Source organism: Physeter macrocephalus, chromosome 9 (assembly GCF_002837175.3).
Source record: "Physeter macrocephalus isolate SW-GA chromosome 9, ASM283717v5, whole genome shotgun sequence".
In the NCBI taxonomy this organism is placed as follows: domain Eukaryota; kingdom Metazoa; phylum Chordata; class Mammalia; order Artiodactyla; family Physeteridae; genus Physeter; species Physeter macrocephalus.
In genome coordinates, this window is record NC_041222.1 from 96,799,575 (window position 1) to 96,816,440 (window position 16,866).

General features: G+C 51.7%; 1 protein-coding gene across 2 annotated transcripts in view; it reads left to right on the forward strand.

The window, feature by feature from the left end:
• The window catches only part of DPYSL2 (dihydropyrimidinase like 2), a 117,878-nt gene that overhangs the window by 78,080 nt on the left and 22,932 nt on the right, over positions 1-16,866 (forward strand). For both annotated transcript variants that reach the window (XM_007127700.4, XM_007127701.4), the window contains exons 4-8: positions 5,051-5,215; positions 7,794-7,855; positions 8,370-8,450; positions 8,988-9,056; positions 15,708-15,828. In XM_007127700.4, the coding sequence (XP_007127762.1) occupies positions 5,051-5,215; positions 7,794-7,855; positions 8,370-8,450; positions 8,988-9,056; positions 15,708-15,828 (498 nt within the window). The remainder of the gene's footprint in view (positions 1-5,050; positions 5,216-7,793; positions 7,856-8,369; positions 8,451-8,987; positions 9,057-15,707; positions 15,829-16,866) is intronic.

Genomic DNA, 16,866 nt, shown 5'->3' on the forward strand with positions numbered 1-16,866 from the left:
GCATCTTAATAATTCACAAAGGGATTTATGTGGGAGTTTTCCTTATGAAGGAAGGTAACTTTGTCTACCTGCTGGTCTTTTTTTTTTTTTTTTTTTTTTTTTTTGCGCCACCAGGGAAGCCCTACCTGCTGGTCTTTTTCAGCGTGTTCATGTAGCAGGCACTCTTCAGAGTAGTTCCCATATTGACTCATTTATACCTCACTAGAACTCTGTGGCTTAGGTACTAGCATTAACCCCATTTTACAGATGAGGAATCTCAAGTCCACGGAGGCTGAATATCTTGCCCACAGTCACATGATGAGGAGGTGGCAGAACTGGTCAGGAGCTCAAGCACTACCTCTCCTATGTGTCCCTCTCATATTCCCAGGCACAGGTGCTTTCTCTTCCCTTTCTGCCTTTTTTCAGGACAAAACTGTCAGGCTGGGCTCCCCAAAGGCTCTTATCTCTCTACCAACAAAAGCCATTCCCTGCTGACTAGGTCACCTGGCATTTCGCTGAGTAGACGCCAGCCCCGAAACTCCATAGATAAGCCAGCGGTGGTTTGTGTTGTTATCTCCCTGATGGTTTGCTTTTAATTCAAGTCCATTAATTTATCTAAGATGGAAATGGGTGAGGCCAACGCACACACAGTTAAGTGCAGGGCCTGGAGAATGAGGCAGTGCTGATTCTGGAAGGGGAGGCTGGTGATGGACAGTTCTGATAGTTTCGAGGCCCCAGGGAGCGCCGGTGGTGTGTGTACCGACTGCGGGAGATTCTAGACCTGCCCCTACAGGGGTCTGTGTGTGAGGCTTCGGAGAGACGCGGGGCGTGGGCCCGAGGGGGGACCCGGCAGGGCTGACCACCCCCGCATCTTTCTCCTGCTTTACCTGCTTCTCCCCACAGCAGACCTGGAATGTTGTTCTTGTTCAGCCACCTCAATTCCAGAACCGGGACTGCGGTGGTGATTTTCTAGCATCTCTATGTGTTCTGAATACGAAGGGCCCCATGCAAATTGATCAGAAACACTAACCGCTGGCTTTTTAAAAATCTGGGGTCTTGGATTATGTCAGGGCTGACTTCCTAGGTGTGATGTTGTACTCAGGTTAGCAAGACATCACCCCTGGCTGGGGGGTGTCACTGGGTGGAGGGTCTGAGCATCTGTCTGTATCGTTTCTTACAACTGCATGTGAATCTACAATTACTATAAGAAGTTTAAAAAATAGGGTCTTTTAAATACTACAAACTCCAAAGAGGTCCTAGATTTGAATTTTCCAGGAGCAGCATATTTACGTGGTGTTAGCACTTTGCCGATATCCAATAAACATAACGACAGGGTACCAAAACCACTCAAGGCAATAAAAAGGAATGAAGGGCTGATACATGCGACAGTGGATGAACCCTGAAAACACTATGCTAAGTGAAAGAAGCCAGACACAAAAGACCACATATTGTATGATTCTTTTCATATGAAATATCCAGAGTAGGCAAATCCGTAGAGACGGATAGCAAGTTAGCAGTTGCTTCGGGCTGGGAGTAGGAGAGATGGGAGGGTGTGGGGAGGGGCAGCTGATGGCTGTGGGGTTTCTCTTTTGGGTGATGTTCTACAATTAGATTGTGGTGATGGCTGCGTAACTCTGTGACGAGACTAAAAATTGAACAGTTTAAATGAGTGAATTGGCTGGTACGTGAGTTATATCTCAGTAAAGCTGTTAAAAAAAGTAGGGTCCTTTGACAGTTTTAAGAGAAGTAATAACAGTCCCTTGGAAAGAGCTGGTGTCTTCTAAATACAAGCCCTTCCGGATGCTGGTTGGAACCCCTCAGTTCAGGCCGCTGTCCTGGGGTATCTTCTTGGCTCTCTCATAAACCAGGTTCACAGGCCTCCTGCTGAAACCACGGTGTTGTTTCCAAAGGCTCATCCCGAGGGAATGAAGACTCAGCGTGTGCCGGATGTTTTGCCAGGTGCTTTCACACGCTTTCTTGAACTTCTTACAGCCCCGCATTCAACGGTAGTTGTTTCACGCCCGCGTTTTATATGTGAAGAGAGGGGAGTCCCAAGGAATGTACACAGCAGGGGGTCGAGGCAGCAGGAGTCAGAATCAGAACTTGGGGTTCACCAACCCCAAAGGCCATCCTTTCCTGGTCCGATGCCAGGCTGGGTTGATGAGCTGTCCCTCACGTCTTACAAGAGCGGAGAGAAGTCAACTGTCAGGCAGAAGCCAGGCTCTCATGGGGACAGATGGCTTAGGAAAGTCACCAGGGAAAAGGCCTGTGAGTTCCATGCAAGTCATTTCCAGGCTCTGTCCTCAGAGGAGAATCTCTGCTCCCTCCGGAAATGAGTATGACACTCTGCCCTGTTCCCTGGAACAGCTCTTCCCGGGAGAGCTTCTGTTTAAAGAGAACTGTGGGAAAACATGTGGAGGCTTTTCGTGGACACGTTTCTGAGTGTCATTAGCTCTTGGGGGAAATGTGTTTATCTCCCTGAAGCCCTCAACTTTGCCTGTGTCCTGAGTTTTCAAGGGTTCCTAACTCTAGGAGCTGCTTTTGGATATGGAGGGAACCAGATATTTTTGGTCAGTGATAATGCTGTTGTGCAGTCAACAGGACCCTGATGGTAAAGTGGGCGTGAGTGAATGGCGGTTTGGCAGAAGAAATCAGTGGGAAAAGATTTGCCCTCAGTGATGCTTGGAGTGGAAGCTCCCAGGGAGCTTATTAAAAGCTCAGATTCTCAGGTCCCAGCCCAGACCTACAGAATCCAAAAGTCTGGGGGTGATGTCCAGGAACCTGCGTTGTAATAAGCTCTCAAGATAATGTTTATACACCCTGAACTTCGAGGAGCATAGCACCCGATGATCTTACCTGTGCTTGGAGTTGAGCAGGAAAATCTGATCGTGTTCCCAGGAGGGCATGTCCTGACCTTGCAGGGTGGCGTGGGCGCTGGAAGGGAGCATTCATTCACTTGTTGAAAATAGGTATTGAGCACTTCCTATGTCTAGGCACCTACCCCCTGCTCTGAGGGAGTTTACATCCCAGCGACAGGGCGTGGGAGGGAGAGAGTCAGAGAGTAAAGTACGGAAACCGTGCAGAAACTACTGCACATGGGGGTGCGACCCTGGGATGTTGACATTTAACCCAATCAGAAGGAGAAAAACGAGATGCCCAAGGAAAGAGCAAGGTGCATGGATTTCCAGAGAAAGAGCACTGCTTGTGCAAAGGCCTGGAGGTCGGGGAGTTGGACAGGTCAAAGAGTGAAGCAAGGCCGGGGTGGCCTGAATGAAGGTGGTGAACAGGGGGTAGGTGGCAGAGATTATGTTGGAGAGATGAGCAGGGACCGGTCTTCAGGACCAAGGAAAGGAGTTAGAATTTCACTCTAGAGATGGGGGACAGCTACCAAAGGCTTTCTGGAGGAGGGCAGGTGATGAAGCCAGGGGCGTGACTAGGGAGATACTGCCCAAACTGTGATCGCTACAAAGTCAGGTTTTTGTCCTTTTTTTCTTCTTCTTTTTCTTTTTTTTCTTCTCCTTTTTGCCAAGGCCAGGGGGACACAATTTAAGAAGAAAACTTGAAATCACTTTGTCAGAGTTTCTATGTTAATATTTTACAGATGGAACAGACTTGGTATTAGAAGTGTATATCCTCATTGCTTTTGTTAGGTAACATTATACGTTATATGTATTACAATACCAGCTATGTATTTACCCATTTAATTACATATACTACTACTTATAAAAAGTAAAAAGAAAATTCAGCCTAGATGTCCGTATTTTCAAGCACATGAAGCCAAGCTCCGTTGATTACAACTGAGCAGCGTCTGCAAGATTTGATCCACTTCAGAAATCTGAGCTCACTAGCATTGCCTGGGCTGGCATTTTCTTAGCTGAGAACTGCTTACCTGGGTGTAGAAAATCTAATATTTAGAGGAATGATTAATTGCTTTAGGCATCAAGAGTCCTGGGTTTTGTCTTCTTGGTTGCGTAAGTTTGATTCAATCTTGGACACGTCATTTCAGTTTGTATTTCACTGTCTCTGTGCAGAAGATGAGTAATAATAATAATCATGGTAACTGGGCGAGAGCTCGTCAGGACCTAGGAGAGACAACATGTGCAAAGGCCGTGTGGCAGAAGGGAGGAGGCTGAAAGATGGCCTGTGTGTTTGGAGATCAGAGTGCAAGGGATAGGTGGTCCAGGGTGATTTGCAGAGGTAGGCAGGGGCCAAGCCAAGATCTTGGAGACCTTGTTGGGAACTTTAATTTTTATCTGAAGAGTAAGGGGAAGCCGTTGGAGGGTTTAAATTGGGGAGTGACATGAGGTTGACATGCCGTCTCTTTGAGTCCTCATAACAAATGTATGGGGTACGTGATATCCCTATTTTAAACCAGCACAGAAACTCAGGGTAGTGGAGATTAAGTAGCTCACCTTGCTGGTGGGGGGTGGAGGTAAGAAACAGACTCAGGTGAGCCTGACTCCAGAGGCCTCTGTCCTCCGTATCAGCCTACCTCAATAATAATATAACAGTAACCGCAGTTTTAAAATGCTTTGAACTCGTAGGATGAAAGATATCCCTTAAATTACAAAGTGGTATTATGCCGCAGAAATCCGAGTGGTGATGAGAGAGTGGATATGCCGGGGAACTTCTAAAAGGCCCCGTCTGCATGGCTCCGGTCCAGCATCCTCAAGTTCCTTGCCGTCTGGTAGGGGGCGTCTCGCAAGCCAGCTATCAACACAAGGAAGGGCTTGCCGGCTCTGGCCTGCCATTTGACACTGCCATTGTCCGCGAGGACTCATTGTCCTTGAAATGTGCCCGAGCTCTGTGCTTTCAGCGGTTTTGAGCTGGGAAATCAGATCGGGGCAGGTCGTGCGTGGTTTCACTGGAGGAGTCGTGCCGTGCCAAGTTTCTGCTTTCTCCTTCTTGGGTAGTCGGCTGGCTTAAGTGGATTCTTAGAATCTGGTTGTGGAGATCACCATCTCAATTTTGAACCCAAGAAGCCCTCGTGCAGGGTTGAAATGGGGAAACAGCTGCTGGCCCGCAACCCTTGAAGTCCTGTTGGTGACGACGCATGTCTGCTCCTTTCTAGTTGACCACGTGGTTCCCGAGCCTGGGACCAGCCTGCTGGCTGCCTTCGACCAGTGGAGGGAATGGGCCGACAGCAAGTCCTGCTGTGACTACTCTCTGCACGTGGACATCACCGAGTGGCACAAGGGCATCCAAGAGGAGATGGAGGCCCTGGTGAAGGACCACGGTAGGTTGTGCTGCCCCAGCACCCTCTGGGGCTATTTCCTTCTCAGCCCGCGAGCTGGCTGAGCTCTGAAGGAGAGCTCTGGGAAGAGTGCTGATTGGTGCCTTCTGCGCCCCCGTGCCTGCCAGGAGGGAGGGCTTAGGCTGCAGCTCGTGCTGATTGCACGTGGCCAGACAGCTAGTCACAGCTTACTGGTGTGAGCGAACTGCGTGCGCCAGCCAGGCTGGAGAGTTGAGGCTGTGAGAGTGATTTGCCCTCAAAGGATAGCATGGATATCCCAGGGGGGATTCTGGGTGGTCTTAGGAGAGAGCCCGGGACCGTGAGTACAGGACTTGAGCAGTCTCTTGCTGCAAACCCAGAAGAATCAGGGTAGATTTGAGGGTGATGAGGCTCTGGGACCCCCTGTGGGGTCTGTCTTTGTCCATAGGATTATTTGGGGGAGCGAGATTCTAAGGATTGGGTTCTGAAAGATTCCCAGGGAGGCTGGGGGAAATCTTAACTACCTCACGGTGCCTCTGGGACCCTCTTGTCCACAGGAACCTTGGGGGTTTGGGTGGTGTTACCAGACCACATCATCTTTGGGCGTCTCCTTGACCTTGGCTATAGACTGGAGGTCACGTGGGGTCACATGTTGACCTCTTTGGATCCTAATCGTCAAGGAAGCATCTATGCTTTAGGGTTCTGGGACTGCTAGGCTCAGAAATGCCATGAGCTATGAGTAAAATCTAGGCATGGATCTGGTAGCCATCCATAGATTTGGTAGAAAAAGCCTAGAATAAAAATCTGGAGTCTTGGGTTTATCTCTCTGCTCTTCCAGAAGCTAGCTGTATGACCTTGGGCAAATCACTTAAATTTTATGAGTCTCAATTAGGAAAAAAAATCTCACGTGAGGGTATTGGGTTAGATACCTTAAGATGCATTGCAGCATGAAGGTCCCATGTGAATGCAACTAGGTAACCCTTGACCTTTCACTTTTGAGAGTACCGAGACTCAGATGGATTCAATACTTATAATAAATCTACTCCACATCAGCCTGGAGGGTTCCCATAGCAACTGTTGCCTAGCAGGGGACAAGGGCAGGGATGTCCTGAGGCATTGAACCCAGGCAGCTTCCAGCACCCCTGACAACTTGAATTAAGCTCCAAGGCGAGCAAGTTGTCAGTACAGTTGTTTACCATTGTGATGGATGTGGAGCAGAGATGTTTGGCCTGGTGCCTCTGGAAGCAAGAACTCTAAAATGCCAGGGTGAGAACTGTGACATCTGCTTGTCACCCTCACAGCCCTTTTCTTGTGAAAAACGTTTCTTAGGGCTTCCCTGGTGGTGCGGTAGTTGCGCGTCCGCCTGCCGATGCAGGGGAGCCGGGTTCGCGCCCCGGTCTGGGAGGGTCCCGCGTGCCGCGGAGCGGCTGGGCCCGTGGGCCGTGGCCGCTGGGCCTGCGCGTCCGGAGCCTGTGCTCCGCGGCGGGAGATGCCGCAGCAGTGAGAGGCCCGCGTACCAAAAAAAAAAAAAAAAAAAAAAAAAACGTTTCTTAAAAATCCGCCTGGGGCTGGGCCCGTGGGCCGTGGCCGCTGGGCCTGCGCGTCCGGAGCCTGTGCTCCGCGGCGGGAGATGCCGCAGCAGTGAGAGGCCCGCGTACCAAAAAAAAAAAAAAAAAAAAAAAAAACGTTTCTTAAAAATCAGCCTGGAAGGCAATCGGTTTACCAGAGAAACGACGTTTATTATAGATCTTCATCTGCAGGGTCTTCTAATTCATCTTCTTGTTAAAGTCACAACAGTTAGGAGCAACTTTTATTTTTAACTTTTCACTTTTAATTGTGATAAAATACAACATAGTGTACACTTTACCCTCTTAATCATTTTTAAGTGTGCCAGTTCAGTGACATTAAGGACATTCACATTGTTGGGCAGCCATCACCACCATCCATCTGCAGACCTTTTCTCATCTTTCCAAAATGAAACTCTGTACCCATTAAACAATAACTTCCCCTTCTCCCTCCTCCCAGACCCTGGCAACCCCCGTTCTACTTTCTGTGTCTATGAATTTGGTCTATCGGTGGAATCCTACAGGATTTGTCCTTTTGTGACTGGCGTATTCCCCTTAGCAGAATGTCCTCGAGGCTCATCTCCATATTGTAGCCTGTGTCAGAATTCCCTTCCTTTTTAAGGCTGGATAATATCCCATTGTATGGATGGACCACATTTTGTTTATCCATTCATCCACAGACACATTTTGCTTCCACCTTTTGGCTATTGTGAGTAATGCTGCTGTGAACATGGGTGTCCAAATACGGGCAGTTTAAAATTTTGATATGGTTTTAACTTCAGAGAAGATTGTAAAACTACTAAAAAGAATCCTTATGCACCCCGTTGCCAGATTCGCCAGTTGTTCATATCTTACCACATTCGCTTTAACGTTCTCTCTCTGTCTCCATCTCTGTCCCTCTTTGTCTCTCCCTTTCTCTCTCTGACTTCCTGTCTCTCTGCATACATATGCATAATATTATTACTTCCTTATTCCCTTCCAGGTTATTGGTTTATCTGTTTGTCACGTCTCCACCTCTCTGTTTGTCTGTCCACTAGGGGTAAATTCCTTCCTCGTGTACATGGCTTTCAAAGATCGCTTCCAGCTGACGGATTCCCAGGTAAGAAAAGCCTGCTCACTGGCGTTCGGTATGTTCGGACCACTGCTGTCGTCTTGAAGGCTGCCTCCAGTGAATGCCCACGGGAAATGGCTGGTGGATGAAGCCCCCGATGTAACTCCCTTTGGGGAGGGTACGAACCCAGTGCCCCGGTCCCCCAGGACAGGTGTTCCACCAAGCTCTGGAGTCAGCCACCTGCCGTGGGCCAGGGTGACCGAGAGGTGTTCCCCGACCCTCTTCAGCAAACCTGGTGCAGAGAAGGTGTCACCCAAGAGCGTCTCCTAATTCAAGCCCTTTTAGGTTACGCTGCCTCTGTTAATTACCTGTTAATTACCGAGAGGTCCTGCTCTGCCACTTGTGGCCAGAAACACTGCCCTCGGGCGTGTCAGAAAAGCCGGCCTTAATAGAAGCAGGGAGGGGTCCCTATGCTGGTCCCTGTGGCTGTCAGGGAGGTGCTGTACTTGTGACCAGGAAGACAGAGGTCCCTGTCTCTGATCCCACCCCCTCCCTCTCTCAGATCTATGAAGTCCTGAGCGTGATCCGGGACATTGGAGCCATTGCTCAAGTCCACGCGGAAAACGGCGACATCATTGCAGAGGTATGTGCTTTCTCTTGGTCACCTCGACGTGACCCACAGGGTGAGAGGCAGGCTCGAGAGTGGAGTGGCTTCCGTAGCTCAGCTCCGGTGGGGCAAAGCGGAGTGACCCAGTGGGACCGTGCAAACAGCCTCACTGACAGAGCGAATGTTGGGGATGCCCGTGCTGCTCGGCATCTTCTGTAGGACGTGTAGCCTTTCCGCAGCGAAGTGCTTCCTCTCAGTGCTGTGACGCGGCTGCCTGTGGATGTCCACGCATAGATATTTTACACTGTAGCCCAGGGCTGGGGACACGTTGGCTTTCGGCATCCCAGGGGACAGCTGCACATATTTGGGAGGCTGTAACTGATCTGTCATAGCTCGGGCAGCCCTGGGAGCAGGGTACCGTGCCCCCTCTTCGTGGGGTCTTGGGATGAGGGCTGAGTGGTCAGCGTGCCATTTTGATGTCTTGCCCGAGTCATTTTTACCCACGTCTCGGCAGTCAGAGCCATCTGGGATCCAGCTCTCCCTGAAAGCCTGCTTTTCTTTAAACATTTGCAGGAACAGCAGAGGATCCTGGATCTGGGCATCACGGGCCCCGAGGGACATGTGCTGAGCCGGCCCGAGGAGGTGAGCGTCCGTTGAATGGAATGCATGAATCCGTGCTCTGGGGCGGGCGCCACCAGAGCCACAGAGAACCCACTTCCTGCCTGTCGAGAATTGGGCTTCTCGGGTGCTGATTTTGGTCCCTCTGAGAAGTCACATCACCCACTGAGAAGTGTCTACACAGGCAAAGTGAAGGGTTAGACTGTGCTGTGGGGTAAAGCAGTATGGCTTGTTTAGCCTAAAGACTCCTCTTTCTGTCTCTAATTCTTCAAGCCCTTTCTTGGGTAGACAGACACAAACAGCTTTTTATTAGCATCCAGCAGTTGGGGTGTTGTGGTTCATAAGCCAGGGCCTCCAAAATCTTACCATAAAAGCTCTTCTGAGTGTCTAGAAAGCAGAAGGGGACTGTACGTTTTTCCATGATAGGTCTGCACAGGGTATAACATAATCAGCAGAGTGTGGTAGACAGAACCTTTCAAAATCGAGGAGGGAAAGTTCAGAGCGGGCTTCTTGCTGGCCCCGACGTTGAGTCACTGTCCTGGGTGGCGAGGCTGGTGAGTGAGGAGGGGGTGCTCCCATCTCATGTGACAGAGAACCTGTTTTTCTAAATAGAATCTGTGCCCTCTGAATACTTTCCAGGAGCTGGCTCTTTAATGAAAGGCTCAGGGTCAGGCGTTGGAGGACTTGGCAGCTCTGAGCAGAGGATTCTGGGGGTCTTATGGAAATGAATAGATTTTGTCCTTCCAGGAAAAGAGACAGGCAGAGAGGGCAGATAAAATCATCACGGGAGTGGATGGTGACTTAAAATTAGGATTTTTCCTCCTGGAAACAGGTGGAGGGAGATGCTGGGTGAGAGGGGTACGGATGGGACCAGGGCCCCCACATCGCAGAACTTTAGGGCCAGGACCTCCCCTCTGAGTCTGGGAAGGGGTCACGTTAGGACCCGTGGGCTCTGCTCCCCCCAGCAGAAAATGGATTCTGAGGGTGTGGCATTGAAGGCGCCATCAGTGGGCTGCCTGGGTCAGGTGAGGTGTCTCGTCTCCCCAGCCTTTTCCCTAGGCTTTGGGGGAGGGAGGGTGAGGCTGGAAAGGAGAAAGAATGTAGGAAAGAGGCAGAAAAAAGCAAAGGTAGAAGCCACTTAGAATGCCTTGCACACACCGAGGGCTTACAGTTCCTCGTTCTGCCCTTTTACTGTGTGTGAGCACATAGACACACACACAGATACACACACAGAGTCACAGACACAGACATACGCACAGATACACAGAGTCACAGACACAGAGACACACACACACACAGACATGCACGTTACAGATACACACACAGACATACACACAGAGGCACACAGATACATACACAGAGTCACAGACACACAGAGACACGCACGTTACAGGTACACACACACATAAACACAGAGGCACACAGATACATACACAGAGTCACAGAGTCACAGACACACAGAGACATGCACGTTACAGATACACACACAGACATACACACGGGCACACAGAGACATACACAGTCACAGACACACAGAGACACACACAGAGACACGCACGTTACAGGTACACACACACAGACATACACACAGAGGCACACAGAGTCACAGACACACAGTGACACACACACAGAGACATGCACGTTACAGGTACACACACACATACACACAGAGACACACAGATACATACACAGTCACAGACACACAGAGACACACACAGAGAGACACGCACGTTACAGGTACACACACAGAGACATACACACAGAGGCACACAGAGTCACAGACACACAGAGACACACACACAGAGACGTGCACATTACAGGTACACACACACATACACACAGAGGCACACAGATACATACACAGAGTCACAGACATACAGTCACACACATACACATGCACACCAGGGCACCTTCATTACCATCTGAGGCCCTGGGGTCATTTCTCTCAGATGAAAGGATGGAAGCTGTTGCATTTTCACTATTGTGTGGTCCCTCTCCAGGCCCTGGGATGCAGGTCCGTTCACAATCACCAGCCTTCCCGCGCGCACGGAAAAGCTGAACCGGAGCTGGCGCGAGGGTGCAGGAGGCTGAAGTGACCTCTTTAGGCCCCTGTGTTGTTGGCTGCCGGGAGCCCCAGGCTGTGACCATGGCTGGTGGACAGTGATTTGGGGATGCAGGTCGCGGGAGAGGCAGACAGTCCCAGTAGCTGATGCTAAAAATACCTGAGGCTGGTTTTATACACAAGGGTACACACACACAAGTGCACGCATGTACACGCACAGGCGCCCTCCCGCACACGTGTACACACAAACACACAATGTGTGTGCACATTCACACACATGCACATACACGTACACGCACACGTGCAGACCCCATCTCACTTGCGCAGATACTCCGAAGATTCCTTCCTGTGCCTTTGTTTCCCCTTCAAGGCTGGCCTCGGTGATCATTTTAACCGCATCTCCCTGGATAAAGCTGTGGGAGTGGGAAGGGCTGTGCAGGCATGACGGTCCCCAGACCCATCCTCCTTGGAGGTGGCTGGCCCTGCGTTCAGCCTTGAGACAGTTTTGGGATCAGGCCTTGGAGCTGCAAGGTCTCCGGGAGGGGCATAGGGGTGCCTCTCCCTTCTTCTCCTTGTAAGCCCCACTGGGAGCTAGCATTTCCTGAGTACCCAGAGGTGCCAGACACTGTGCGTAACAGCCCACATTTCAGCTTTAGAGCGTCCTGTGAGGGCAACGCGACACAGCCTCCTTCGCACAACTCCAGGGGGCGCCATTCAGTCCATTGCACGGCTGGATCCAGGGGACCCATTCCATTCTGCTGCCTGTGTGTGGTGCTGCCCGGAGGTGTCCTGCGGTGAAGTGTGTCTCGTGTAAAGAAATCACGGGGGTGTGAAGTTCAGCATCAGAGAGCTAGAAACTGCAAGCAGTATCCTGCCTGCCCTCCCGACCCCCTCAGTGTGTACACACACACACCCCGGAGCCCAGGCTCAGTGGGAAGCCAGCGGGCCTGTGTAACCAGGTGGTGACACCTGGGGCTGGGCTTCACTGGAAAGTGGACTCTCAACTCATCCGGTGGCCGGGCTGGATCAGCTGGGAAGAGGAAGAGGATATTGTCCTCTGAGAAAAGCAAACGCCCCTCTTCCTGATACCCGGGGCTCCTCGTGAGAGCCGTGCGCTTGTTTCCATTTCAGAGCCTTCCCGGGGGCTTGCTTCCGTCTCTCCCACCGTCGGCTTTGCATCCCCAGGTCCCTGCAAACCCCAAATAGAAAGCAAGCCCGCCCTGGGTTTACTGAACAGGACAAAGCTATCGGAGGAGAGGGGTCCTGGTTGCTATTTTGACCACCAACATCAAACCTGTTTTTCCACAGTGAGGCCCGGGAGACTTCTCTTGCAGCTGCTGTTGCACTGCCAGCCAGCCGTAGATTGGGAAGGCTCCTTTAGGGGCTGGCAGAGCGGCAACGCTCCAACACGGGGAGCTTCTGGCTCCTTGGGAGGGTCCTGTGGTCTCACGAGAGGCTGCTTTGGGGACTTTCTCTCCTGTCTGCTTTCCACGGTCACCGGCCTCTCAGCTGATTCAGAGGCACCGACTCTAGGCCGGGCACAGCATGCGGTGCTTCCCCTGAGCAGGTGCACCTCTAGGTCAGCCCTGTGAGCTGCCAGGCGCCAGCCGCCCCCTTCTCCCTTGGCTGCTGGGGGTGGTTTTTTAGTTCATCGCCAGGGATCTGTTAACAGTGCGTTAAACCCTCTGGGAGAGATAAAGAGGATGAAACATGGATGCATTCTGAGGGAACTGAGCTTTAGAGACCGGTAAGGAGATATTGCCAGTGCACAAGAAACAGTTAAGAACATACCAAAATGTAATGTAATTCCTTCCTGGTTTTGTGATCCATCGCCAGCATCATGATGGGTAACTTGTGCTTGAACCCCACAAAACCTGTTCTTCTTTCTGCTGCCCTTTCCAACCCAACCGTGTGAGATTGCCAGTCGGATTTCCCCCAGTTTTCAGCGGAGAAGATTGAAAGGGAGACGATAAGGGATGTGGAAATCTAGAAACCTCCTGTCCGTCAGTGGTACCCAAGCACGTGTTACGATGGAGGCCTGTGGGGGACATCGAGGTGGATGAGAAAGTGGTCCCTTCTGAGAGGGATTCCAGACAAGCTGGGGAGGAGGGGGAGATGCAAAGTAAGTAGGGGCGTGGCGTGTGGAGTTCTGCGCCAGTTACGGCTGTAAGACAGGTGTCTGGGGAGCTCCCTGGTGGCCTAGTGGTTAGGATTCCTGGCTTGCACTGCTGTGGCCTGGGTTCAGTCCCTGGTCGGCGAACTGAGATCCCACGAGCCATGTGGTGTGGTACAAAACAAACAGACAGAACACACACACACACACACAAAACACACAAAGACTGGTGTCTGGGAGGAGAGTGGGGCACCGGAGGTAAGGGTGACAGAATTCTTGATGGAGGAGGGAACCTCCTAACTGGGCCTTGAGGCATGGGATGACTGGGGTATGCAGACAGCTGGGGACCTGGGCCGCAAGGGGAGAGTCGTGTACTGACACTTCTGCACGTGCCTGTATAGGTTGCTTTGCTCCCTGGACCTTGGGGAGGCTCCTCTTTAAAATCAGAAACCAGGGCTTAGGTGACCCCCTAAATCCCTGACAGCTCTGTAAGGAGACAAATACAAAATTTTATTTTTAAACTGTAATACCATTGTCAGAATATTGAAGCCAGAGTTCACTGTGTGTGAGACCGTTTATGTTCAATATCGGAGGCATACACATGTGCACCAGAACGGTACACGTGGATCCTTCCATGGTTCTGGGTGAAACGTGGAGACGTGGGGTTTACATGACCTCCTCTCTCCGCGAGGGGACCTTAGAGCCTCTGCCCTCACTGCGGGCCTGTTGCCCGACTAGGGGGTGGGGAGGGCTCAGAGCTCACCTTCCAGCAGATGAGCCAATCCAGACAGGGCCCTGGGACCCAGATTCTCCCACCAAACTAGTCTTCACAGAAGCCAGTGCTCCAGGGTAGGGCCCCCTAGAACTGGCACTTCTGCTCCATTTACTCCCTAATCAGCATGACTGTGCATTCTGCTTCACCCGGGGCAGTCCTGGTCCAAACCCGTCGCCCCGTGAAGTTATGAATAGCGCCTCTGTTCGCTTCAGAAGAGTCTGGGTTAGGACAGTGGATTTGGGCAGTCACCTGCACCCCTGGAAGCCATGCAGATTCTAGTGGCGTCCTGTTTGCATTTCACCCTGTGGACTTTTACGGTGACCGCAGAGATGCAAGACGTCCCTCCTCTGTGCTGCCTGGGCTAGAGGCCCTTGTGTTGCAACTGGAGCCCAGGAGAGGGGAGGCCGATTGTTCAGCTATGCCGGGAATTAAAAACACTTGGACATTTAATGAGCTTTTTCAAGAGCTGTTTGGTTTGCCTTTGGGTCTCGAGACATCTCTCTTCACATAGTTGAAGCCCAAGAGACCAAATGTGAAGGATGTCCCCGTATATTAATTTAGATCACCCCTTAGCGCAGTTGCGGAACTTCAGCTCTTAGCCGAGCTGCCGTAGAGACTGGTTAGCTAAGATGATTCAGTCCAGAGCTTGGTCATTTCTTATGAAAAGTAGCAGCTCTTCATGGAACAGCCTAGCTTCAACCCAAAATGAAGTCACTTATTTGCTCAGTAAACATTTTTGAGCACCTGCTGGGTACCAGGTGCTACCCCGGGAGAACAGCCTGGAGGATGCAAGAAACCAAGGAAGACCCAGTCCCTTGCCTGCAAGAGTTGAAGCCAGCCTTTTGCCAGGATTCGGGAGGGAGCAATAAGGCTTTCTGAGGTCCTCTGTTACATCGTCTCACTCGCCCCTTCACCTGTTCATGCTAAGCACACACCGCTGCTTCCCCTGCACAATATAGCAGTCTAAGAACTCGTCTCACCTGATGAGGAATCCCTTGGGCTTATTTAGCAGTAATCCCTTGCGGGCTTTGGAACGTCGTTCACTGAAGCATCAGGTTTAAAGAATCAGGTTACTGGTTAGCGCAGCCCTCCCGTCTTGTGCTGAAGGGTGTACCAGTTTTGCCTATACAGAGGGGCCTTTGGTTTACGCACATCTGCCTGCTCCGTTCCCAGAGCCCTGTGAGGCCGCATTGTTTCTCGGATGATGCTGGCTTCGTTTGTGGGGGTGGGACAGAAGCCCAGCTCAGAAATTCCATCACTGAATGTTGTGACTGGAGACCATGCCCCTGGAGTGAATGCACCACACTGGGAGCCATTGGTTTCCAGGCATGGTGGTTCTCAAACATTAGCAAGTGTAAATACCACCTGGGGTCCATAAGAGCCACATTTCTGCATCCCACCCCCAGAGTTACTGATCCTGTGGGTCTGGGGAAGGGCCCGAGGCACCTGAGAATCTGCATGTCTTACACACCCCGGCTGATGCTGACCACGCCTAGAACCATCCACAAGGGCCAGGAAGGAATTGCCCCATCCCTTCAACCAATCAATACTGAGTGACACTGGGCAAGTCACATCCCCCGCCCGCAGTGCCGCTCAGGGTAGAGCCCTGAGGACACAGTGGTCTCTGGTTCACCGTGGCCTTTCCCGGTGGGGGGAGGGTAGAGACGGGCTCAGGGAACCGACTGAGTGTGGGTACAGTTCTCACGCTTGGATGCTCTACTGCAGGTCGAGGCGGAAGCCGTGAACCGTTCCATCACCATAGCCAACCAGACCAACTGCCCCCTGTACATCACCAAGGTGATGAGCAAGAGCGCCGCGGAAGTCATCGCCCAGGCCCGGAAAAAGGGTAAGTGCCGCCTGCGGTCTGACTGTGCGCAGGTTCCAGAGGGGAGGGGGGCGGGGGGAGGGGGAGGGGGAGGGGTGCTTTTCCAACCCCCGCTGCCAAGTGGGTCGCTCGGCTCTCACGTTCCAGCATTAACCTAATTCCAGCCGGGCACGGCGGGGAGCTCCAGCTTCTTGCTGTGTTGCGGGGCCGCGGCCGTATTGGCATCTATTTAAAGCCGCGCACAGCACAGGGTGGGTGGACGGGCACACTTGCCTCCTGTCCCCACTTCTGTAGAAAAGTTGGAGTTAATTTGACGCAGTCTAAATGGACCAGGCACATACACAGATGACGTCAGTCCATGCGCCACAGAATCCTGGGGAACCTTCTGTTGCTAAACACCGTTCCCCTCCGTGGCTGGTGGTGGTTTCCGCTGGGGTGTGTGAGAGAGTCTCGTGGGGGCGTAGGATGGGGATTTTGCCCTGGCCGCCCTGGTGTCCTGTTCTCCTTGTGCTGGAGTGGCTCTCTGTAGATTATAGCTATATATTCTGGGCTGAGGCTGGTCCTCTGTTGCAGAGGCAAGGTTCTTAGAAACTAATTTCCTAAGTGCTGCTTCCAGGAGATGTGCTGTGAGCACCTTATCCATTATGAATGCAGCGCAGCCCTACTGAACCTGCCTTTGACCGTGAGTACGGCTAATCACACCACGTGGTCTGTGCTTGGGGGTGTAGCTCCACTTACAGAAAGAAAGCCTGATCCTGTTTAGTGGACTTGGGGTGGATCTTGGCTGGATCAGAACATGAGTATCATAGAAGAGTGAGTCCTCCCTCCCTCCCTCCCTCCCTCCCTCCCTCCTTCCTTGCTCCCTCTCTCTCCATTTTATTTCCCGACTCGATTGCCTCTTTGCATTTCTCCAGCTCAGTGTCTCCGTTTCTCTCTTGACTTTCTTCTAGCTTTCGTCTGGTGTCTGTACCACTTTCTTGGTGTCTCTCTCTCCCTCCCCCCCCCCCCTCACTCTTTTTTTTTTTTTTTTTTTGTGGTTCGCGGGCCTCTCCCTGTTGG